Source organism: Coloeus monedula (assembly GCF_965178545.1).
Source record: "Coloeus monedula genome assembly, chromosome: 6".
Classification (NCBI taxonomy): Eukaryota; Metazoa; Chordata; class Aves; order Passeriformes; family Corvidae; genus Coloeus; species Coloeus monedula.
In genome coordinates, this window is record NC_138786.1 from 2,461,802 (window position 1) to 2,487,645 (window position 25,844).

The following is a 25,844-nucleotide window of genomic DNA, read 5'->3' on the forward strand; positions in this document are numbered from 1 at the left end:
CTGCTCAATCCTAAACGGGCAATTAAGTTTTAACGTGTTTACAGTTGCATAATGTTATTGCTCTGGAATGAAACTCTCGCTGTTCCCAGTCCCCTTTGGAGCTGGAAGCAGAATCAACTGCCTGGCATTTGACAAGCAAAGAGCCAAAGGACTCCTCGCTCACAGCCAGCAGGTACCAAACATATGCCCAAGAGCAAAATGGAAAAGCTTATAGCAAGCCCAAGTCTCCATGGCAATAAGTAGGTTCCCAGTTACCATCCTGAGTGAGTTGCCTAAATTTATGCACAGCATGCCCTGAGCCTGAACTACAAAGCACAAAATCCAGACTTCAGCACTGGGAGCTCCCGGAAGTGCAAGGAAACATCAATGGGGAAAGGTGGGATTTGGCAGCTTGGCAAAAGGAATGCAGGAGCAGCAGGAAAAGGGAGGTAGAAACACACCAGCTCCATGTTCTTCCCCCTGTAACGCCCCTTCCCCAATCTAACAAACACATTTCTGACAGACACGTCCTATTTGGGGTGCAGGGCGTAAAAGTACCGGAACCCAAACCTGGATCCAGCCTCTTGCTCCTCAGAGGACGAGGGGTTTTCCTTTCACCACATGAATCCCTGCTCAGACCTCATACACACAGCAGCAAAGTCTGGAGAGGGAGCCTGCAAACCCTTGTGCACGGAGCAGAGCAGAGGTCGAAGACATGCTGGAATCACTAACTGCAGCCTGTCCAAACCAGGACCAGCAGAACCCTTACTGCCTGTCCTCCCCCATTTCACTTCCCCTAAACCCAGCAGAACAGTGCTGTTATGTACACAAGGACAAGGGCAAAGCCTCGTGCAAAACCAGATCTTTGTGCATCACTGGAGAGCCAACATTCCCTGATCACACACCGTGCTTTGGACTGCAAGGGACACAGGGCAACCTTCCAGGCTCCTCCATTATACCCAGACCTCCATCCGTCCATCCATCCAGCACGGGGAACACAAGTCACACATGCAACACGCAGTCCCTACAAGCCTGTTTGCAGCTAATGTGCTGCAAGGCAAAACCAAGCCACAGCTGCATCCTTCAACTGCTTTGTAGTCCAGGAAACGAAGGAAAGAGAACGTGAGGTTGTTCAAACAAGTCAGAAAACCTCATCCAGTCACTCCTACTACAACTTGCAGTTTGCTCTGCATTTTCTGTAACCAGCCTTGGGATCATCAAAACGTTCAGAATCCCCAATTTCTCCAGATAGTCTGTTAATCTTTTCATGAGCCTTAACAAATCAACACAGCTTGTTCAAAAGTAGGATAGATCACACAGGGTGGTCAGTTAAGCCAGAGCAGATACAACCTGTTTTGATCCCAGCCTTTTACACCCCTTTTAAAGCTACAGATGTGTATCAAATCAACCAGTGAAAAACTCTACTGAAGTACCTGGTTTTCCCCCCAGGGCTTTCTCCAAATATTCAATTGAGGGGGCAAACCCTGCAAGTTAGCAGAATGCACAGAGGATTAACAAGAAATGAAGATACTGAGCACTAACTTGAAATACCAGTTTTAAGTTATTTTGTTCACTTGCCTTTGTAAAAAATACTTATGAAATGTTGCCTCTATTCAGGCAACACTGTGGATCTTCTGAGTAAGGAAGTCCAAAAGCTGAAGCATTACAGGAGCTGGAAGGTGACAGCTGCCTAGCAGCAAGCACAGGAAATGCAGAAGCAGCCTTCAGACTTGCATGAAACTTGGCATCTATTCATATGCAATGGTAGCAGAAAACCTTCTTCCAATCACTTCATTGTGGTGCGGCTATGCAAGGAGTTCCACCTTAGCTGCTCTTCAATGTACAGGAATACGCCCCCTGAAAGGGCAGATAAGGCACAAAAGTATTCAGAACCATACCCAGCTTGTTTTCCTTGGAAAAATGTCCAAGATCAGCTAAAATATGCATCAGGAAGACTTTAGTCATCATCGAAGAACAGGCTTTTCAACTTGGGATGTGTATGGCTACTTTGTGCAGTAACTGTTGAGAATGGTTGATAACAAAGTAATCCTTTCCAATACTGTACCACTCCAACTACCAATATTCCAGAGTAACACCTTAATTTAACACAGAGTACGCCTACAATACTTGGGGGGTGTTAGAAAAACAACTGCCCCTCAGTGACACTCTGAATCAGTCAATTCTAAAGGTTTCACAATCTGAGTTACCACATTCCTGCACCCCCAGCCTAGTCTATTTTGATTAGGAACTAATACAGTAAAGCAGCAGCACAACTTCTTAGGTGTAGCTTTAGGCATCTCCATTTTTGGAGTTCATGTCAGTGAAGAAACCTACCCACACCCATACCCACTATGGCAAAAGGAGAATACACTCGTACTTAATTAAAGAGCAAGAATCTTGCATTACTAGTTTGACAAGGTATGGGACAAAACCAGTCTCCATCTTTAATATGACAGTAGAGAGATTTCAGTCAAGTTTTTCCTCTCCTCACACAGAGCTGCTCAAGATTTCCTGGGATTCCACACTGGATGGCACAGCATGCCATGCTCCTTGGGGATGCCAAACTGTAGAACAGCAAGATGTGCTGGGAAGATTTAAGAAGCTCTGTAATTTTCCTGGGACCCCCCCATTCTGGAGACTGAGCAGCTATAGCAAAATCTTTTAAGTTGTAAACACATTGAACTGGAAGTTTACTTGGGCAAGAAATAAATCTTTTTCTGCACATCAACTCTAAACATACTGCACTCACAAGAAACAGCACAATTCTGGCTCGGCTGGAATTAAATATTAAATTCCTACAACTTCTATAAATTAAGAACTATTTCAACCCTACATACTACATTCTAGTCATCTCACATGACTAATACTGCTCAGTTTTTTACAAACAGACCCAGGACAAGACCCATCATGCACAATTATTTCAGTGACAAGATACTCCTGCTTGCAAAAACTGTGAGCAGCAGCTGAGGCCCTGCCCTATTCTAATCGTTCATCTTGGCCTCTGGTTGCCAGCTTTAGTTCTGTGGCTAGCAGCTGAAAAGTACATTTTTCACACTCTGTTAAGAGGGAACGCTTGGGAATATCTGAGTAAGGCTGGCCAAGCCACCCTCATTAAACAAGCACCAGCATGCACTTCCCCCTCAGTGCTCTCCTATTTTATATATATATATATGTATTTATTATTTTTGCCAAGCAATGCACACTTCAGTCTTATAATTTCAAACTTGTTTAAGCAAGTAATACTCACTGAGGACAGATACGTGCCTTCAGCAGGAAATTAGACTTACCAGCTCGTCACATTTTGTTTTTCCTATTTCTCTGTACTCTATCACCCCAGTTTACAGGCTGAGTGGATTTATTGGGCTAACTGAAGCTAAGTATGTCCAAATCTGTGATATTCTGAATAAATGCTACTGGACCATTCCATGGAAAAGTTGTTCCATTTTAACAAATACTCCAAAACAAAGCAATTCCAAAATCCACACGAAAAAACCACAGTCTAGGTCCTATGACAGACATGCCTGCTATCTAAACACAGAAAAAACTAGGAAAAAGATCAGCATCATAGATTAAGCATTGAAGAGCTGTTTTAGGGGGAAGGTTAAAGCTTTTTTTAAGGTTCAAAGTAATTTTTTTTTGGCTGCCACCAAAAAAAAAACCAAAAAACCCCATAATGAACAGTTCTTAACTTGATAACTACCTGAACCCAGACAGCAGAAGGAAACCAGGGGGATGAGCAATGCCATAATGCAGAGAAGAAATTTAAAAAAAAAAATCAATCAATCAATGAAAAATAAATAAATGAATAAAAGACAGGTGCAGACTGTCAATATGGTGTTACCACTAACAAATGCTGAACTGAAGGATGGGTTGGTGAGGAACCTGTGAAGCTCCTGTTCCACACTGGACTAAAAGCAAGGGAAAGATGACGCAACAGGGAAGCCCTGCAGCCTCCAACTCCATTGAGACAAAAGAAATGCTTAGCCCATTTCTCCTCCTCTACTTCCCAGGACTTAATCTTTTATAACCATTGCACAAAATTCAGGAGAGGGTTATGAAGACTCCACAAACTGCAGCTCCAATGGGATCGGAGTTACACCAACATCAGTATCAGCATAAACGAGACCCTGGGAGAGGAAAAGGACAGCTAAAATCCTAAAAAGCTGTTCCATTTCCACTTTACATGAAGCAAAGTAATTCCAGATTTCTTGAGACAAAGACTCAGCTTTTGGAAGATAATGGTGTGGAACCACACCCTCCAAAGACATTCTGAAAACTCAAGCAGCATGTTTTAAAAGAAATGAATTACTGGATGCACCTGCCTCGTGCTCTTTAACATAAGGCTAAAAGAATGTTATGACCTTCCAAGCCTTTTCCCATGAACTACAAAAAGGTGGTCATGCTGTATGAAAAATACATTACTCAAGAATAACAAAAAGATTCACAGTGGTATCCCCAAGGCATCCCTGAAGTTATCTAAACCAGACTTTTAGTCATTCCCCCAAATGTACTACACCAGAGAGAGCTTTGAGGGGATAATCTGAAATTAGGAGTTTACCTTACACAGGCATAAAGATGTGGAAAGCCCAACCACATTCACCCAGACATCCAATATCACACGGGCTCTGCTCTTCCAGCCTTGGGTCTCCTGGGTGCAGCATCACTCTTTACATCCAAATTAGATTATCTGAAGAACTCTTAACAAGAGAATCCCATTCATTAATTTTTAATTTGGATCAGAAGTTTCTTTTACTTCCAGGTTTCCAAAGCAGCCCATGCCTCAAATCCCAGTAGAAGCAAGAGATTCAAGCGTGAGATGCATCCAGGACTTTAAATACCCTACACAACAGAACCTTAAAGTATGTAAAATTACACAGTCCAGTTTCCCACTGGGAACAGCAAATCCACAAGCACAAGCTACAGTGAAAAGCATAGCAAATAATTGAATTTAGGTCTGGTACTATTAGTTCAGCAAGGTTAACAGAGCCCCATGGCTCCCAGCATGTTCAGCTCACAGGTTTCCCAATTACAGATAGGAATGCAAAGAAAATGAGTGTTTTGACTCTAACATTCTATTGGCAAAAGTATATATTGCTAAATAATTGTCACAGGCTCACACAGGACAATTGAGAATGCACAACTCAAACCCACAAATCCACAGTTTAAACCCTGCCACTGATCAAGACAGCAGTCCCTTCAGACGTGTACCGAACTTCCTTTTCACCCAGTTTCCTTTTTTAAGGCAATTTGGGGTTGCACCGTGAAAAAACTTTCATATCAGGCATTCTGTAAAGCAAATGAGCAATTCCACTTTCAGATCTCTCTCTCTCTCCCTTTTCATGACTATGCTTGAAAACTCAAAAATAGTTTAATGAAACTGGTCACTATTTGTTGAGATAACCATGGATCCAGCACCACTAAAACAACAAGAATTTATGATCCTCTTTATTGAGTGAGCCCTCTCCACATGGAAGAGCATTTAGCTTTTACACCAAGGATTTTGGTGGCCAAAATTCCTTTTCAAGTAATTAAAAATAAACCCCATTTCCCAGCACTGGACACTGTCAGTGTTGAAGACAATCATTAACAGACTTCATCAACTGCAAGGTAGTTTCTTTACATGAAGAGTCACAGATCTTTCAACCCTACATCAAACCAGTCTCAACTTCGTACAGGCCAACATAGAAATTCTTTGTTGAAACTGCACATCTTAAGGTGGTTTTGTTTTGTTTGGCTTTTTTAACTACATAAATTATTCAGCTCCATAGGCTTATATAATTAAATCCTGATACTGTGCACTGTTCTGTAAATCTGAGGTAGGGAAATCCAAATCTCACTTCTCTCAACAGTAGAGTGTTTAACAATCTCCAAGCTTTACTCATTTTTACCAGATTATCTACCCTGCCATTCTATATAAAAGGTAAATATGCCTCTAAAAACAATGTTTTAAGTGTATAGAACCAAATTTTATATGCATTTATATGAGAGGTAGGATTAAAAAATATTCTGAAGCACTGTGCTTCAGAATATTTCTCTACAATTGAATACCAAACTCTGCCATGTACTAGCAATAGGAGTAAGGCAAAACACAGCATGGCTCAGACCATACCCAAAGAGAGACTACTGTTCTACAGAGGAAAAGAACAAAAAAGGAGAAAAAAATTAATTCAATTGAAAAATAAAATCAAGCGCTGCCCACTTTCCTATCACAACAAATAAAAAAATGCATTTTTTCCAAAGAGAAGTTCTTTTTTTCTCCTTAACAAAACTCAAAAGGTCACAAATGAAATTTCTCAAGCTTTTTTCCACATTGCCCTTTAAACAAGTCCCTGTTTAAAATCTGTCCTGAAGATACCCTGATTATGCTCAATACTGCTCGTGTAAGGATCTTTTCATTAAGGAATCATAGAATCCTAGAATGGTTTGGGTTGGAAGGGACATTAAAGTTCACCTCTGCCATGGGCTGGGACACCTTCCCCTAGACCACGTTGCTCAGAGCTCCACCCAGCATGGACTTGAACCTTGGTGCACTTCAAAAAATTCGTAAAACAAAAGACTAATTCTAGATATTTATCTTTCTGAAAACATAACCAGAAGACAGATGAATTACAGGAATATGCTGACTGCTCTTATTATATATATCCATCAATAGCCATGGCATATTTCAGATCCAACCAAAATTATACTCCTCTTTAAGATCTTCACAACCATCCTCAAAAACCATATCCTCAGTAGACATGAGTGTAAACACACGAGCAAAGTTCAAGGCCACTGTGGAACAGTCTCAAAAGGGAAGATTAAGCAACAAAGCTTCTCTTTTGAAAAATGCTGCAGCTCTGGCCTCTGTAGGAACAGGCTGCAGAACCTTGTCAGGCTGATGAGGAGAAAGGAGCTGATTTTCAGCAGAGCTCACTGAAACCAAAGGTCAAGTCTGAAACAGATAAAGGTCATGGGCAAAAAAAACAAGTGAACCAACTACTCACATCATCTTAGAGAAAAACAACACATCAAAATAAAGTGAGCATTACCTTGGACTTGTAATCACACTCCTCCAAGTCTAAATATCCAAACTCCCAGAGCAATCTCCTCAAATGACCTACAGATATGGATTCAGCTCCCTACACAATCATCTGGAGTTTCCAAAATGTGGAAATATTTCTTCCCTGTGCCTCTGTGAAAAAGTCAAATTGAATAAAAAACTCACTCCATTCAGTAGCAAAATAATAATTCTTCCAGCCCAGAGAATGTGAAAACATTTTTCCTGGCAAGAATTACATTACATTTACACTTGGGGAACCCACAGGCAGGATTACAAAAAAAAAAAAAAAAAAAAAAAGACATTTGGAAAGTTATGAGCACCCAGAGTACCTGACACACACAACACAAATTTATCCCTCCTCAGTATTTGCAGTTTGAGATCCATATACACAAGAGATTATGGTAATTTCTAATATGCGTCAACAGATACCAGTCAGCCTTACAGACTTTAAGTGACTTAAGCTGCCTAAATTGCCACAAGCAGCTTACACAAAGACCTTTGTCATATTCCTTTAAAAATGGAAAACTAAAACTAAATCCCCAAATTCAATTGTGGAGCATATTAATGCAGTTCTGAAACGCAATGCTAACTCAGGGAGAGGAAGAAAAAGTTACTAATAGGCACTTAAAATGTTCTTTCCTAAGATTCAAGGTCTCTGACAACACTCCTAACTATAAGGGGCCTACATCTATTAAAACACGATGTGTCCTCTTAATTCTCTGATCAGAACCCATAGTGAATAAAACCAACATTCAACTCTCCTAAACAAATTACAGAAAGGATGAAACAAAGTCTCAGCCCAGTGGACATTAAAACACTAAGAATTTGTAAAGGGGCAGGGAATTGTGCTCTTAATTCATATTTATCTTTAAAAAAAGCCAGGAGTTTTTTTTTTTTTTTAATGGAATTGCAATTATGTAGCCACATCGAATCTTTAAGTCTTGCTACCAAACATCTTCAAAGCCCTTTTTAGTTACACTCTTAGAAAGAATGGAGGAAAAAAATTAAAGGCAGCAGAGGAAGAATTCTCTGAATACCTAAAGACACTGCCTGTAGTACCAGAGGCTACAGGCAAGCAAACACTGATGAGAGTATATATGTGATGTTCCCCTGGCTCTAAATACGTATTTTTAAATACTTTGTTTTGATTATAGCTCTTTTCACCTTATATACAGCCTGCTTGTTAGGCTGCAGGTTAGACTAGAGCACCCCAAGCATTAATAAACCCACTGTCAGACATCTGTCCACAGCAGCACAAGAGTAGGGAAAAACAATCACTAGCTCCTGTTTCAGGGCATCAGCCACTGTTAAAAACAAATAGAAGACATTTCTGTGCAGTCACCAAACATTCTTCCTACAAATAAACTAAGGAAAATAAAAAACAAGAGTTTCGGACTTCATCAAATCTGCTTATTAAGGGGATGGATGGAATATCATTAAGTGGTAAAACAGCAGCAAATTTCACCCTAAATTTAACAGCAGCAAAATTCACCCTCGAATACATGGAAACTTAAAATAAATTCCAAATTTAATCTAGCTAAAAGGTCTATTTATAAATAAGCAAACCTAAATTAAAAGCACAGTATAAACAGCACGTTGCTAACAATAGGCAAACAGATGTCTGCTGGGCAGGGGTGGGATGTTTCAATAAACAAACCCCAGCATATCCACATGAGAAACCAAGAACCAATGCTGGAGACTCAGTCCTCAGTGTACTCCACTGCATTATTTAAGTGTAACTACTCCTTTTTGCCCAAACAGAGAGCATTCTTTCAGATAAACTCATACTCTGAAGGTTTGGGTCAAAAAGTGTCTGTTTCTATGTCTTGAAAGAAATAGGGAAGCTGAGGTTTACCAATAGTCAGTGAAGAATTCTGAATGTTAATTCCTATCACCATCTGACTTAAACTAGTGTGAAGCCAAATCTGTTCAGTAATTTACTAACAGTAAGAGCCAAGTAGGATTTAGCAACTGAAACTCAACACAGATGTCTGAAAATGCAACAGGAAGAGTCCTGTTCATCTTTGCTGTCAGAACGGGGCAGGAAAAGCAGAGGATGTGCCTGCTCTGACAGCCGTGTGAAACCCTTTGGCACCTCCAGGATTCCTGGACACTCTGCTGAGATTAATGGCTGTTACTCAGAAGTCAGCACCAGCTGCTGCCAGAGTAAGAAGTGCAAGCTATGGCACCTCGGGGCTGAACATCTGGGAATGCTGGAAACGGAGCTGTGCTTGAAGTGCTGAGGAAATTTCAGCTGCTGCAGAGTTTGGCAAGGCCTTTGCTTAATGTGCTTTCTGCCACTGTGTTCTTCATATTAGGTACAATTCAAAACCTCATTTATGACATCCTGTATTACTCAAAACTTGTCTGGAAGAAATCCAAATACCACTATTCATAAAGTGGCAACTAAATCCTTAAGTCCATCATTTCAAAACAATACCAGGGCAGCCTTTGGGCTAGGTGTTCTGGTATTTCTTACATGTGAGGCATTGAGTATTTCTGAGATTGTCTAAGGAACATCATTCTATAGGGACATACCTGAATTTCACTGAATACAACTATGAACTGACATGCACCATTTTTAACTGCAGTGTGAAGTAGTGATAAAATATTTACTATGGATAGAAAGCAACTTTTACTTTAACCTTCTATTTTGCTTACCTTGTACAGAAAAAGATATGGCATGGTAAGTTTAAGACCAAAAGATCAGAGGTGCAAGATTAAGATGGATCTTAATAAGTGTTACAGAAGCATATTTGTATTGCATTTATCAGCTTATAAAATTAACATACACATTAACATTTTCATCCTGATAACAACTGCTGTGAATTCACCAAGCATGCTTTTATTTGTGATAGGCACCAGAGTCACTGGAAATTAAACTCCTGTCTTCTCCATCCAAAACAAGCATCATGTTTTCATTTACAGAAAACATCTACATGAAATTCTATCAGCAAAATGAACCCTGGCCTACAACACTTAGCAAGAAGTGTAGTAACTTCGGTCTCATCTACCTTAGGTTCAAAATTTAACCTTTAAATACAGTTTTACAGATTAATTTATAAATTTGAAGCACACAAATCTTGAATTTTGTAGAATGCACTCTAAAGGCACATAAAAGGCATAATTAAATCCACTAAGGCCATAATTAGAATCATAACTGAATGTGTTTATGTCACACAGCTCTTCAAGTAAAAAGTTAATGTTCATTTTTTTCTGTGAAAAATTCCAGAAAGAATAAAAGTAAGTTCTAGCACAGCACTTCGATTCCCTCAAGCTCACTTTCCAAGGTCAGAGTACAGTTTGACTGGGGTAATCTGTAATAGAAGGGAACTCCCAGAAAACAAAGAGCATTGCCAAGAATGCAGTTATTTTATCAAGGCAGTGGTGATGTATTTCACTTCCAGCTGTCTACACCAAAAACCCAGAAAAAGTCAGCTTCACTTTGAGTAAATGTAACAGATAAAGCACTTCTATATAAGATTAAAATGCTGTCTTCTCAGTGAATTAGACATCCACAAAAGCTGCCTTACTCTAAATAGCTGTCCCAGGTTTGTGGAGCTAGAACTGATGCCTTGAATTCCCAGCTGCTCACCACACTAAGTGTGTGCTCCTCTGTAACCATAAAATGTGCATCACTGCTGCAGGACAAACTGCATTTACTCTTAGAAATCAAGAGGTGAAAATACTAATTTGCTATTTTGAAACTAATTATATACACACCAGTATGAGCTTTCTTCTTACACACAGAAACTCTGAATGTAAGGAATTAAGCACAGGGATGCCATCAGAAACTGAGTGCCTTCATAGCAAAACCAGGAGAGTAGTTTTGGTATAGAAGAAATCAATCTGGCATCCCTGCTTTTATACCAGGACTTTCCATCAGTCAACAGAATGGTATAAAACTGGCTGATTCAGATAAATATACATATACCACAGGAAAAGCACACATAGAAACAATTCCATTCAATACTTGTTAAGATAAAGTAGTCTAAAATCAACTACAAAGACTTCTTACAAGCCAAGTCTGAGAAAGAAATAATACTTTGGTTACAGAACGATTTAGTAACTCAGGAAATTACACTGGTCTTTGTACAATTAGTTAAATTGACCTTGCAGATCTCCTAAATTGAAAACAACTACTACGATTCAAAAACTTAAAATCTATACTACTATCCCTCCTTTGCTGAAAAAATATAACACAGTTGTTATTTTATTAAATTTAAAGGTATCCTGACTTTACCCTCCTTGAAATCCACAGCTAAATAACGGGTCACTTGAGGCAGTAGTTCAAAAGAATGCTCAGCTTGAAATAATTAACAAAAAAGTTTGAATAGTTTCAAATATTAGTCACCATAAAGTTTTGACAGTGAACACATATTAGAATTAAAAAAAAACCCCAACTGTTTCGCCTCATCAAAATTTACATCCATGAAGTAACTGACTCTACCATAACAACAACAAAAACTGCCCAATACAGAAGCTACTTCTGATGTAGCAATGATAATGAAAATATTTCTCGTTTTTGGAAGCACCACAGTCACTTGAGCTAAGCACCACTGAGGACAAAAGCAGCAGTTCCACTGCATGAAAACAGTATTTTCTGCCAGCAATCTACAAAAATCCACACACTGCTGTATGCTTATATAAAATTGCAGTAGAATTTCTCCCTCGACTGACTTGCTTTTCCAACAGATTTCACATGAAACCATGCAATTACGGCATTCTTGAAAAAGGGAAGTGTTTATTAATCTTCCAGATATGTTTAGAAAGTGATGTTTATATGCAAGTAGCCTACTAGATTCAGGAAGGAAAACTGAGAACTGAAAAGGCAAAAGGGGAACAGCTGGGTTGAGAGCTGGGACAATTCTGCTCAGCCACAAACTCAGGTCTAACAGTTTGCAGGTCATGCAAGTGGTAATGGCCTCCATTAATGTAGCAGACCTGACACAGAGGCTCAGGAGAAGCCACAATTATTACAGCAAAAAAACAAAGAATGATTTTTGCCTGCAGCACACGATTTAGCACAGACAGCAGCAAAGGTTGGAAACTTCTCCTTTCTGATTTTCATCATTGTAACAGAACTAGATTAACACGTGTAACATTTTAGTTTCTATCCCTCAGTAATTAGCAGCACCAATTACCATACCAAGAGTCATGCAGTGATGACATTATAATGAGAGCAGTGAAACAGAAGGATTTAACACTACCATGTGAAAGGGTATAAACAGTAACTACAGTATTTAAGGATATGTGAACGTTTGTAAAAGTAACAGCATCTTTGTGACACGCCTGGGACAACAACCACCAGGCTAGAAAGCACAAGGCTGTCAACAGTTAACCAGCACCTGAAAGCAGCCCCTGCTCTGCCTAGAGCCAAATGCTTCTCAACATGTTCAAAGTCCAGCTGAATTATTTTTAACTCAAATGGATAAAACCCAGCGAGTTCTGTAGACACCAATCACCTTTCCTAACTACGTTCCTTACGTAACAAACCCAGCACTGCAGGCCACGTGCATCCTCCACAAGTCACTAATTAGGAACTCCTAGCACGACCAAAAAAAATTCCCCAAAAACCAAATCCAGACTTTTCAAAAGTAGCCGAAGAGGTTTAAACAACACCCTCAGACTTCTCTATTGACACTGACAACTCAGCATGCATTCACATGGTAGCAGTCTTCAAGTTTTTAAATCAAAGTCCGTAATGGTGTCAGAATGGTCTGTATGGAATTCACAGAATCCCAGAATGGTTTGGGTTGGGAGGGACCTTAAGGACCATCCAGCTCCAACCTCCTGCCATGGACAGGGACACCTCCCACTAGACCAGGTATTAATTCTTAAGCACATGAATGAATCAGGCAATTAGAAACAGCATTTTAAACGTACTAGTGATAGAAGAAAGTCCATCAAGTTCTATTACACAAAAGGATGTAGACACCATTCCATGTTTATGCTAAGCCAAGGAAATTCCAGAAACTGGGAAAGCAGACTGGAGGAAAAGGACTGCTCTTCCCTGCTTTCCTTGCTTCTGCATCTTTCTCAAAGAGAGCAAGCACCAACAGATCCTTCAGGATAGATTCATCTTCCCCTAAGACGACCTGACTCTTCAGTAAATCAAACATACAAAAAGCCAACAAAATACCACAAAGAACACAAAAACCATTGAAAAATCCCCTCCTTCCCAAATGCCCATACCTGTGGAAGTGCAGTATTGAGCTGCCTCTGCAAGGAATCCCTCTCATGGCCAACTTCGTGCAGCTTGCCCTGGGTGAGCGCGAGCGTCTCCTGAGTTTCTCGGAGTGTTTCCAGCAGGCGATCCCTTTCTTCCAGCATGGACACCATTAACTGCTCAAAGTGGGAATCAGCATCTGACTGCAATGGGGAACCTGAACCGTGGCCTCCGTTTCCCCCGGCGGGAATCTCGGCCTCACTGATGGTTGGCATCACCTCACACATCATCTTGAAACAAAACGAGACAAAACACAGGCCAGAAATTTTGGTCAAACAAATCTAAACAGGAACTTTGAGTACTGTCCATAATACCCACTTGGCTCTCCCCACAATAGCATCAGCAAAGGCTGCCAGCACCTCGGTGTTTGCCACTATTTCATTAAGAGTGGAGAAAAGGTACACAATCAACTTAATCAAGGCTTCACTTCATAATGAGAATCTTGTGACTTCTTGCAAAACCAGATTTTTGCAGCTACGTCTCAAACTGTGACCTCATTTTAATGGATTTATGTTTTTGTGAGGAGTAAACTGCTGCTGAGATCTTTAAAAAAAAAAACAACAAAGATAGGGCATGCAGCCTGCCACCAAAAATTATACACTTCACCCAGTAACTCATTACACTGCACATTTTGGGAATCATTATCTGCTTCTTCCACTGCTTCAGACGTACAAAGATTGTATCTAAAACAGTACTTTGAGCTTGTGTTGGCTGTAGAAGGTTTATGGTAGTGAAAGTGATGTATATAAATGAGTGGTAAATCCAAACAGTGCAATTCGGGAGATAAAAACACGTGAAGGAAGACAAGAAGCCAAAAATTCATTATGAAGTAGTAGTAGCTCTCAGTATGGACAGCAAAAGTAAAGGTAGGCACAAATAATTAAAGGCAGGGGATGAATACAGTTACCGGTGCAAATGGGAGCACTGCACTAGTAGTGAGCACACTGTAAACTGGGAGCACCCTTCAGAGACCCTAACAGATCCCTCCCAGAGCTAAGGCATCAAGTTTTTAAAAAGCATGGAAAAACCCCACTCGTGTAATTACTGCACATTGAACTGCCAAGAAAGTTCTTCAGGCAACCCCTCTCAAAATCACAAACCTGCAAGAACTTAAGGCAAAATCAGGAAAAGTAGTGCCCCCAACCTCTCAGGCACCACTAACTTTTGTTCTCAGCCTTAAATTTCACACTCATAGCCGAAAATTTTAAAAGAACAATTCATTCTGAGGCTTACTGTGGGTCCCTCAATCCACTGAAAGTCTTGGAACGGTCTGAAGCGCTTTGTAAGATTTTCATGCATGATTACGATAAGCCCTGAATTTTCATCACTACATTATTTACCTTGCTCAATAAAACAAAAAGGCTTGGAAAACAGGCCCCACGTTTCCTGCAGCACCAGTTCTTCTCTGTTTTAGCAGTTTTCTGTTATCCCCCAAAACCTTTTGGGCTGCAAAGCATCCATCCAGCTCCAGTCCAATGGCTGTTTAATCGAAACACATGAAAAAAAAAAAAAAAAAAGAAAAACCTGCCGAGGAAAGAGCAGATCCAGTAAAAAGCAGCAGCTTCAGCTAACTCGCCAAGTCCCCGGCACAGAAGAATGTGAAAATAAACTGTCTCAGCTTCCCATTCCTCTATTACTGGCCCATAGGTCCTGCAACAGCTGGGATGGAGGAATCATGGGCTGAGGAAAAAAAAAACCAAAAATGTAGTCCGATGCAGAGGTGCAACAAGCTTCAATAGTTCATCGCTCATAAATTCCACTCAGGTCACAATCGCATTATTAAAGAGAGTACGGACAGCAGGGGAAAACAGCACGAGCTTTCTTGTAGAGGCTTTGGAAAAGCCTCCCTCCTTTTCTCTTCTATTAATTCCAACGGGAGGCTCTCCTTCCAGTTCCCTGGGTCTTAGTTCAAACATTTATAATCCCAAGAGCAAGGCGCTGGCGTCGCTTTGGAAGGCGAGCAGGGAACGAGACCTGTTGTTTCCTCTGCTCGTGTCCCGCACCCGCTCGGCCCCGCAGACGATGCTCCGCAACCGAGAGATGCAGCCGACAGCGGGGAAAGAAAGGACCCAGCAGCTCCAGGGGGCACCGGCCCGGTCCCGCCGCTCCCGGAGGGAGGGCCGGGCTAGCAAAGCTGCGGGCGGAGGACGCGGGGCTCTCCTGCTCCCCCCGCCCGTCTCGGGGAGCACCGGGCCGGGCCTCCCTTCTCGCCTCGCTCGCTCCCCGCCAGAGGCCCCAGCGGCGCCGGGAGCGCGGCCGGCCCGGGCCCCGCGCAGCCCCTGCGGAGCGAGCCCGGCCGCGGAGGCCCCGGCGAGCCCGCCCTCCCTCCGGCCCCTACCGAGCGCCGGGGGCTCCGCCGCGCCGGGACGGTTCCCTCGGGCCGGGCCCGGCTCCGCCCGCCGCCGCCGCCTCCACGTCCGTGGTGGCCGGCGTGGGGTCGGCTGAGGCCGGGTGGGTGGTGCCGGCCGCCCGGCGGTGCCGCCGCAGCCTCAGGGGGCGGCAGAAGCGCTGCGCTCCCGGAGAGCCGCGATCGCCGCCGCGGCCCCGCCGCTCCCGGCCCCGCTCGCCGCCGCCTCCTCCCGCCGCTCCCGGCGCGCTCCGCGGCCCCGCATAAATCAGTGCGGCGCCCACAATGCACCGCGCGGGGCGGCGCGGCCGCTCCTGGCCCGTTCCCCGCTGCCGGGGACCCGGGTTCGAGACCCGCTCCGCGCTGCCTGCCCCTGTGAGCGATACCGCCGCCGCCCACGCTGCCCGCCCCGAAGGAAAGGACGGGAAAGCTGCAGCGGAGTCCCGGGGCGGGAGGCGTGCTCGCTGAGGGCTGAGAACAGGGCAGGGCTGGAGTGGCCCCGCAGTCGCAGCCCGTGCCGGGGCCTGCGTGTCGCGTCAGGGCCCGGGCGGGCGCGGAGCGGGATCGCAGCGCCTCGCCCGGCCCCGGCTGCCCCCGCCCGCTCCCAGCGCCTCGGGTGCCCCGAGCCCTTCTCCTGTTCCGGTCACTTCGGTTCAGGAAGGACACCGAGGGGCTGGAGCGAGTCCAGAGGAGGGAATGGAGCTGGGGAAGGGTCTGGAGCACCGGGAGAGGCTGAGGGAGCTGGGGGGCTCAGCCTCGACAAAAGCGGGGGACGTTATCACTCTCTACAGCTCCCTAACAGGAGGCTGTGGCCGAGTTGGTCTCTTTTCCCAGACAACAAGTGACAGGACAAGAGGACATAGTCTTGAGCTGCCAGGGGGTGTTTAGGATGGATATTAGGAAGAATTCCTTTGCAGAAGGGTGATTAGACATCGGAATGAGCTGCCTGGGCAGGTGCTGGAGTCACCGTCCCCGGAGGTGTTTAAGGAAGGCCTGGACACGGCGCTCGCTGCCATGGCCTGGTTGACACGGTGGTGTTTGGTCATAGACTGGACTCAATGATCCCAGAGGTCTTCTCCAACCTAATAAATTCTGCGATTCTGTGGAGCGGAGCCACCAGGTCCGAGCACAGCTCCAGCGAGGGGCGACTTCACTGATATAGCCTGTTCTCCACAGGAAACTGGGTTTGCCTACACTGAGTATTATTTGTCCAAAACACCACATAAATGTTTTTCCGCTTGCATGTCTATAGCTTTTACTCTCTTCCTGGAGCCTTCACCGTGCCCATGAGTTGAAGGTTGAAGTTTGCAGGCAAAGCTTAGAAAACTCACTTCCCTCTCTTCACGTTTGTGTTACCACCCTGAATGAAGCATTTGCATTTTGGACCCTATTGTTGCTTTTGCAGTGGAAGGCTTTAAAAGTCATCAAGGGCCAGTTACGCAGACAGAGGTAAGTCATGCCAAAAAGTGGCAGTCCCTGCACAGAAGGTTCTGCAGATTTGTGGCTGGATTATGTGGATTAATTTGTAAACACAACATCCCGACACCTAGCACTGGATAGAAAGGATTGCTAATGAGTCAGTCTTCCTTTCCTCACATACGAAATCCTTTACAAGTTTTCTACGTTGTGCTCTTTCCGTTTGGTATCTGAGTGAATCCAGGTCACATTTTTTTAAGCTTTCTCTCTACAGCCGTGAGGTCTAGATTACTTTTCTTTCCTCCTGAAGTTTCTAATGTAATCCCATGACTCTGGGAGCTGGAACTTTGAGGGAAAAGCCAAATATGATGATGCACATTCAAATCACGAGTTCTGCCAAATATTGGCTAGCAGAGATTTAACGCTGAATATCTGAAGAACTGAAGTCTGACTTTTCAGTGTAGGAAGAGTAGCAAAAAGATCCCAAAATGAATTGTTATGAATTAACTTGTACATAGGTAAATGCTTTTATTTATAAGCTTTGATCCAGATTACTTTCAGTGGATGAAGAAGACTTCAAGCTAAGCAGCTGCCAGGGTGGCATCTTTAAAATAACCTGCTCCAGCAAAACCAAGACAAGGCTGGAAAATGAAGTGGAATTTATGGCTGTGTGAAAAAAAACACCATTTCACTTCAACTCATCACACATAAAAAATGAAAATTAATAATGTTGGTAGAAAGATTGATCTGGCCTGATTTGGTTTGTGTTCAACATGTGAGTCAAATGGAGACTTTGTGGATGAAAGGGCAAAAGGTTAAAGACTGCAATGGGCACGGAGTTGATAATCTCTCTCAAACTGGACACTGCAATATATCCAGTCAGATTAACTGATCTCAGAGCCAGGTCATGTGGAATAAATTAATAAGTGAACCTCGGTATTCACGTAGATCCTAAAACATGGAATTACATTTTCTCTCAGCCTGGGATGCCTTGGAATGTGTGTTTTTCTTCTGAAACGAAGTTTTGGGTTGTCCTTAGATGGTTAAAACCAAAAAATGAAGATTTGTACCGTGCTATAATCCTCTTTCATTATGAAAGCAAAGAACCTACCACACAATTCTGAATGGAGAATAAATATGGATCAGCTCCCTATATTAATTTTCACTTCACCCAGTTTGTTAACGAGGCACAGACACTCACATTTGGCTTGCTCAGCTCCTCACATCCGTGGCTGGATTTCCCATCTAAGAGGCAAGAGGTTTTAGCTGCAGACCCTCCTCAGCCTCAAGGAGTTGTCACCTTTATCTCTGTCACCCTCAAATCACTGTGTACACAGGTTTCAGGGGAGGGTGGAAATGCCAGTGGTTAGGCACTTTCTTGAGAAATGGGTTTCAGCCTCGGGTGGGAACAGAGTTCCCATAGCATATAAATGTCTGCTATATGAGAAGGAGGCACTGTAAAGAGCCAGGTATTTATTCATGCCCAAAAGGATGGCTTAGTCCAGGAGGGAACCTACATCCAGAATATCCCAGTTAAGGAATATGCCTCCCACATGGCATACTGCAAATACCTTCCTTAGGCGCCATGCTCTGGGAATGCCACACAGAGCCCAGACCGTGGATACAGCAGAATTGCTGAGATGCCCCAAAAACGCCCAAAAGGCCTGACTTCAAAGCCAATTGCTACTCCCATGTGCAGTCCACCGAAGCTGGGACCAGATCAGTGTAGAGCCAGAACTTGAAATTCCAGAGAAAAAGTGAATAACCAGGTCTTTGCATAATGCTCCGTGCTGCACAAAACACACATGGAATGATAAAGTCAGAACTCCCAGGCCCTGCAAATACCAGAATATTTGTCAGTCCTATTTACTTTGTAGTACAAGGAAAACAGTTTCCTTATTTTCCTTCCTCCTGGGCATGTAACCCAGGATATACCATCCGACATGAAGAGGCACCAGCAGCTCAGATCTTTTTAATTAAGTGAGTGTGATGTGTCTTTTGTAAGTTCAGCAAGAGGCCTGGCTCCCTGTCCATGTCATTTAGTGAGATGTAGCACTTGTGGATGTGTCTGGAAAGAGCCCCGCATACATCAGCTGACAGCAAAGTAATCAGTTCAGAAACCCAGGTTAAATCTCCCTCCACTCTTTGCACCTCAGAAACCACACGCTGAAATTCAAACAAAGGCTGTTAAAACCGGGGGGGGGGGGAAGGTTTCCTTTCCTGTCACATGATAAATTAGATCCTAATGTTTATCCAAACTCAGCAAAGCAGCCAGCTCTTCCTGCCAGCCAGTGCTGCGGGGTGAGGAGTGGGGTCGGGCCGGAGCTGCCCTGCCGTGGGCTCTGAGGACAAACACCTGCTGCCACCCGGGCCGGGCTGCCCGCGCACCCTGCTCGCCTCGCCCGCCGCCTTCTCTGCCCACTGAGGGCTTCACGTTTCATCTGTGCTGAAATTTCCTTTGTGAGCCTCAGAGCCACCCCACGCTAGCACAAAACCTCTGCTGAAAATAGTCCAAGATCGCCTACGCAGTTTTCTTCCCCTCCGAGCCGAGCTGACGGTACCTTATTTACTCCTTGTCCTTTACAGATGACTTAATGACTTAGCAGCAAGATGCATTTTGAACACATTTCAGGCATTTCGTACTGAAATGAATAGACGCAAGGACAGGATTTTTGCCAGCAGCACTGATTATCCTTTTGTCAGTAGATAGACGTGACCCGGACCATTCTGTTACCATAAGAAACGTCTCCAGAGGTTTCTAGACAGAGGAGACACTTTGCCTGAGGGAGAAGGAATGAGAGGGAAGAGGATGGAAGGTGGCCTGTGGAGAAGAGGACGGAGGTAATTAATGGTTATGCCCACGTATAAAGATAAGTGCCCCAGTAAATGTGTCAGCCCCTGGGCAATGGAAGCCACGACTTCTACAAACCCCAACGCAGTTCTTGACACCGACATTTTATTTATATAATGTGGGTCTACGTGGATCTGTGCCGGATTCAGGCAGGTGTAAAGCAAATGGGAATTGGCTGCTCTGAAGCTGAAGAGGGTTTTTGAGCTGGACTTAGGAAGAAAAATCTCCACAAAGCCGCTGGAGACATGGAGAGGACTCTTCAAACACCAGATGAACTTACACAATTTATTTTAGTGGGAATCATACCTATGTCAAGACCATAAATATTTTCAAATGTAGCTGTTACTCCTGCAACCAAAACCACATATTCTCACTCAAGTACAAACCTGCTGAACTCGAAAAGACTTTCAGCTTAGTTTCAGCTTCAGTTGTGCAATTTGCAGTTCAGAATTATTGCAGCTGTTGTCTTTTTTGTGTGGATTTACAGTGGCAGAAATCCCCTTGAGCTAGAAGGAATTTCTAAAGCCAAGTATCATTTATTTCAATGTGAAATGAAATACACCCCTAATATCTAATGCAAACGTAGTACATTCCCTCGGTGTAGACTGATTTCAGCACGTCTTCAGACAGTTTATAGCTATAATGAAAGGTATCGACCTAAAAGTGCATTCAGTTGCAAGTTCAGGGCAATGGAGTTGCACATTATTTAGTTAAGCATTTTTAAAAAGATAATACTTTTCATAAAGGCCATATTTGTGTGACGTAGCTGTGAATAACATTGGAAGAAGAAACTGAAGGGTTCAGAACCAGCTGTGATAATGCAGCTCCTGCCTAACTAGAACAGGTCTGGATACATTCCACCTGGCTGACCACCTACAGCATGAACCCATTTACCCTGGGTTGCCTCTGTAATCAGTGGAGCGAGAGAACCACTCCATGGGAGGAGTGATTCAGACCTTTGGTGTGGTCCATGAATCACCTGCTCGAGGTGCCTGTCTGTTCCCATTGACTGCAGAGGGAGCCCAGGGCAGCTGGACTCTTGCCGTGGGAGCTGTGCTTGGGTCTGAAGCAGCGTGAGATGAATCTGGATGCTGGATACGTGTGAGACCAGCACAGCTTGTTGCTGTAGGAAAGCAAGGGAAAAGAACGTGACTGTCCTCAGAAATGAACAGGGCTGTTACTGGCTTCATTGCCACGGATTTAGCAGCCCAGGGTTTTCTGTCTCAGTAATTTTAGCTGGTCTGCAATTCAATTACTGTCTTTGCAAGACTGGAGCCTAGAGCTTCAGAGCCATGGCAGCCTCTCAGGGCAGAGAATCATAGAAACACAGAATGGTTTGGGCTGGCAGGGACCTTAAAGATGATCCAGTTCCAACCCCCTGCCATGGGCAGGGAGACCTTCCCCTAGACCAGATTGCTCCAAGCCCTGTCCAGCCTGGTCTTGAACACCTCCAGGGATGGGGAGTCCATAACCTCTCTGGGCAGCCCGTGCCAGTGCCTTATCACCCTCTCAGCAAAGAATTTATTTCTTATATCTAATGTAAACCCACCCTCCTTCAGCTTGAGGCCGTTTCCGCTTGTCACTCTGCCCTTGCCCAAAGTCCCTCTCCATCTCTCTTGTAGCCCTTTTAGGTACTGCAAAGGGCTGTAAGGTCTCCCCAGAGCCTTTTCTTCTCTGGGATGAACAGTCCCAACTCCCTCAGCCTGTCTTCATTCCAAGAGAAAAGAATGATGTTGTTTTTATTCTGAACCCCCTGAATACGCACACAGTGATCCCAGAATGAACTCTGCAGACATTGAACCTTTCACCTCTTCTCAGGACCACAAGAGAGGACAGCTGGGGTCTACCTGGATCGCTTCAATGTGGAGGCTTCAGCTTTTAGAATGTTTTGAGACCTGCTACGAGAAAAATAAAAAGATTGCATTATTTTAATAATATATTTAATAAACTTTATAAATAATCCAACTACAGAAAACAAAAAGGATTTGCATGTGAAGTAACACTTCTGTTCTTGTACATCAGTGTTTGAAGGAAAAAAATAGGGGCTTTTTTCTGCTTTGTCTGCTATGCAAAGACTCCTACTGTTTCAAGTGGCTTTGGAGTAGGCACTAAGTAAAGTGGACCATGATTTCTATGTACTCAGTGTCCTCTACTATTAGTCCTTCATACTGTAGTAAAGTAGATAAAAGCATTTGAAAAATAAAGAGATCTCAAATAGCACTTAAGCCTATTTTTAATCCTTACCTGACTAGATTTCAAGTGATAACATACCTTTCATTACATGCACATTGCCTGCATGAAATTGTTTGCAGCAATCACCACCTTCATTATTCAGATGCACACTGAATTGAAGCATTAACCCGTGTGTGCGAGGATAATAATGTTGGGAAGGCATTAGTCCCAAATCATATATGTGGGACAAGGCTGAAGGATCTTTCTGTACAACCAGCTTCAGCTTACAGGCAAATGAAAATGTAAACAACACTTGCAGTGAATCACCAGTTTATGTATGAGTTAAAACGTTTATTTTCACCGTTTTAGAGCTCCCCACTGTCTTCACAGTATTTACTAGAAATATTAATTTGCTGAAATGAATTGGCTGAGATGGTGACTAAAAACCAACATGGCCTCAAAATGAGTCATAAAGCAAACTGCAACAGATAAAAATTATTAAAACTACGGACACTTGCAATGGCAACAGTGTGTTTGGCAAAAAACCATCTCCAGTTTCAAGGTGAACCTAAGGCTCAGATGAAATTGTCTGCCAATAGATATGGTGTATTAAAGTGCTGTTAAAGTTCAGTTCCCAATATTATTTCCTGTTCTGACTAGTAGCAATTCTGCCTAGGCAACCAGGTCATTTCAGACTAAATCTCACCTTTGGCATTTGGAGAAGAAGGTTATTAGGTCAGGATCCAACACGGAAAATGAGTATAGGTATAAGCCATCTAATGGGAACCATTCAGCTCAGACCACCTACCAGCAGCCTGAAGCAGCAGAGTGACATTTAAAAGCAATCAGAGTCAGAAGAAAACCTTCAGGGAAAACAGACAATACTTCAGAAGAAGCAGCTCTACATTCGCCAGAGGGAAAAAACACAAGACCTTTGGGAGCAGTGCTCAAGTCGACTTGAAATAAATATCAAGAAAAAGAATGGAAATATAGTAAGTGGGGCTTCTTTTTAAGTAAATTCCTTCCCCACTTGCTTCTCTATTGGCCTGTCCTTACCTGTCAGTGTTATCCCTGTGCTGGGAGTGGTCTCACCCTTAGCTTTTGAGCAAAATTCCCTGCAAATCCATAAACCCAGAGAGCACACAGCACACAGCCTGGTTGAGACATGCTGTGGGGAGGAGATCCTCATGGAGAAGGCAGGATCCTCTCTAATGCCAACAGGAGCAGGAGCTGCCTTTGCACTGCCTTGCCCATATGGGCTATCCCTACTGCTGGACTCACAGTGCCCTAAAGTAAGGCAGTTTTAGGATTCCTGTCTGAAATTATAATTTCATTGTTACTACGATATCCTAATTTTGAGATAAATGTGTTAAGGATGCTTAAGTCCTTATGGAGCCATCTCTTTTTTTAATAATGAATAAAAAGAGTGAAGCCTTGCATCCCTTCTTGGCTGGCAGAGTGTCTGTTGCTAATCTGGCCCAATTTGTCTTCCCTCTACACAGAAATCTCTGTAAAACTTATGGTCAGCTCATACTGCCTTCTCTGGCTGGAGTGTGGCTTTGTGTGTGCAGCTCGTGCTGCTCAACCCATCCCTGTGGGTCACTCCGAGTTCAGGCCCCTTACAGGAATGTCTTTATCTGCACCTGAGGTTTGATCCGGTGTGTCCTCAGCTGCAATTGAGGTCTCCACGTGTAGTCTTTTGGCTCATCTACCAACAAAAGGTTTGTCCCTGCCTTGTGCCAGATAACGCTCTTAGTCACTCAAGTGTTCCTTTTCCCTTTTTCTGTTTGCCTGAATGCCTTGTTCCTTTGCACAGAGGTATTTACACAGCTCCTGTCAAATTGAAATTAATTAAGGCTAGCTGTTACTAAATAAAAAGTAATTTGCTATCTAACTGCTGCAGGTAAGGTGACATGGCATGTAACTTGGAAAAAACCAAAAAAAACGAGAGAAAAAGGTATGAGAAGTTGTCCTCTCCCTGCTCTTGGTTAGGAATCATCATTTCTAGGAGGGTGGACAAACAGCTGAACAAACCTTGTCATTGTCTTATACTAATCCTTAAAGGAAGTGAGAATAACACGTGTAAGATATAAAAGGGAATAACTCATAATAGAAGAAAGCAGCAGCCCCGTTATTGTTCATCTGTGCCGTAACAAGCAGGGGAAGCGATTTATTTCGAAACTAAATTCCCTGTTCTCCTGAACACGGTTCATATTAAAGACCCTTTGACCACACCATCTGTTTGCATTGTAATCCACATCTAAAAGAGTCAACAGCAGTATTGACTCACGAGCTGGTTCTAGCTTAGGCCTGCGAGTTAAGCTCCCACAGCACACTTAAGCTTTTGCACAAAGAGCCGCAGGAACACTTCTCACCTTTTCCTTTCGTGTTACAATCAATCATCCTGTACTCCAAACACAGCTCAGGTCCTCCCCCCAGTGCAAACAAACTTCTATCTTCCCTTTGTCTCTCAAACAACTTTCAATAACAATGCCGAAAACTTCCAGGAATCATTAGCATTTCTTCGTACCCAAATGGGAAATACTAAGTCTAGCCAAGGTGAGATTAACTTGGCAGTTCCAGTCTGGTGACGTGCTGCCCTCGCCACAACAGCCATCGAGGAACTTGGCACTAACTTGCTCTTTGTACTTTTTACCTGTGAAGCCAAAGGCTGAAGTGGCAGGGACTCACCTGCCCTGGGCTGGAATCCTTTATGGCACTGGAAAAGCACAAGGAGAGTGAGAGAAGGACTCTTCCATTCACTCTGGCCACGTATAATTTCTAAATTTTTACTGTTAGATGATTTCCTCGGTGTCTCCAGCTGCTGCCTGCGAAAGCAGAAGCAACGGGGAACAGAACAGAAGGTTCATTTCAGCATCCCAGGTTTTGAATTGACCCAAAACACTGGACTGAAGGAAAATGCTGAAAATCACAGTAACTGCTCTAGTGTACACCAGGAATTAAGCCAATTCTCGCATTTAAAGCTGTGAGAGTAAAACAGTGGCCCAAAATCACTCCTGCTCTGGCTGATCCTGGAGATGCAGCAGCTGCCTCTGGATTTGTACTTATTTTTAATGAGTTGGCCCAGAAATACCACCTTTGTTTCTAACAAAATTAGGCTGCTCTTGGAGATTGCCATAGGGATGTATTTCCTTACAGACGCAGCATATACGGGACAGCCAGAAGCTGGAGAAGCAGTGTTGAGACATAGCCCTGTCAGGAAAATCTTGTTTTCCAGATTATATCAAATAACTTTACTGAAGGGTGTGTGTGTGTGTGCATTTGGATACACACACTATATACACACAGATATGTGGATATACACACACACACAAGCATATCAGGATTTGGGAGGCACGTAATTTTCATGTCCAAAACTTTCTTTCTCTCCTATAATTAAATGTGCAGTTTCCTTTCACCAAAACAACCTGGCACCAGTTTGATTTTAATATATCTTTAAGCCATGTACAGACAGTGAGGTTCCTTGCATGAATATTCGGCATTTACCTGCCACATGCCCATGGATATTCAGAAAAACAGGGAATATTCAGGTGTAAGTGATACAACAAAAAGTCCTGCAGTACCAGATTTTTGCTGTAAACAGAATCATCAAATTTTATGCCAGCCAAAACAGTGATAATTTAAATTTTTATCTCTCAAATCCAGCAGTGCTTTGCTGGATTGGGTTGTTTTATGCTGTCAAGGTCAGGATGTATAGTAACAGCAATGGGGATGGTTCCTGACTCCCAGTTTTCAGTGCTCATGGAGATAACATGTCTCAGTTACAGGCAAAATGCTGCAGAAAAGCCTC

General features: G+C 43.3%; 1 protein-coding gene across 4 annotated transcripts in view; it reads right to left on the bottom strand.

The window, feature by feature from the left end:
• Window positions 1–15,803, bottom strand: part of PPFIA1 (PTPRF interacting protein alpha 1) — a 54,037-nt gene extending 38,234 nt beyond the window's left edge. For 3 of the 4 annotated variants that reach the window (XM_082282902.1, XM_082282903.1, XM_082282900.1), the window contains exons 1-2: window positions 14,588–15,803; window positions 13,214–13,477 (exon numbers count right to left, since the gene is read on the bottom strand). In XM_082282902.1, coding sequence (XP_082139028.1) covers window positions 13,214–13,477 — 264 coding nt within the window. In that variant the 5' untranslated portion in view covers window positions 14,588–15,803. The remainder of the gene's footprint in view (window positions 1–13,213; window positions 13,478–14,587) is intronic. The other variant, XM_082282901.1, reaches the window with a different exon arrangement.
• Window positions 15,804–25,844: the final 10,041 nt, after the last annotated feature.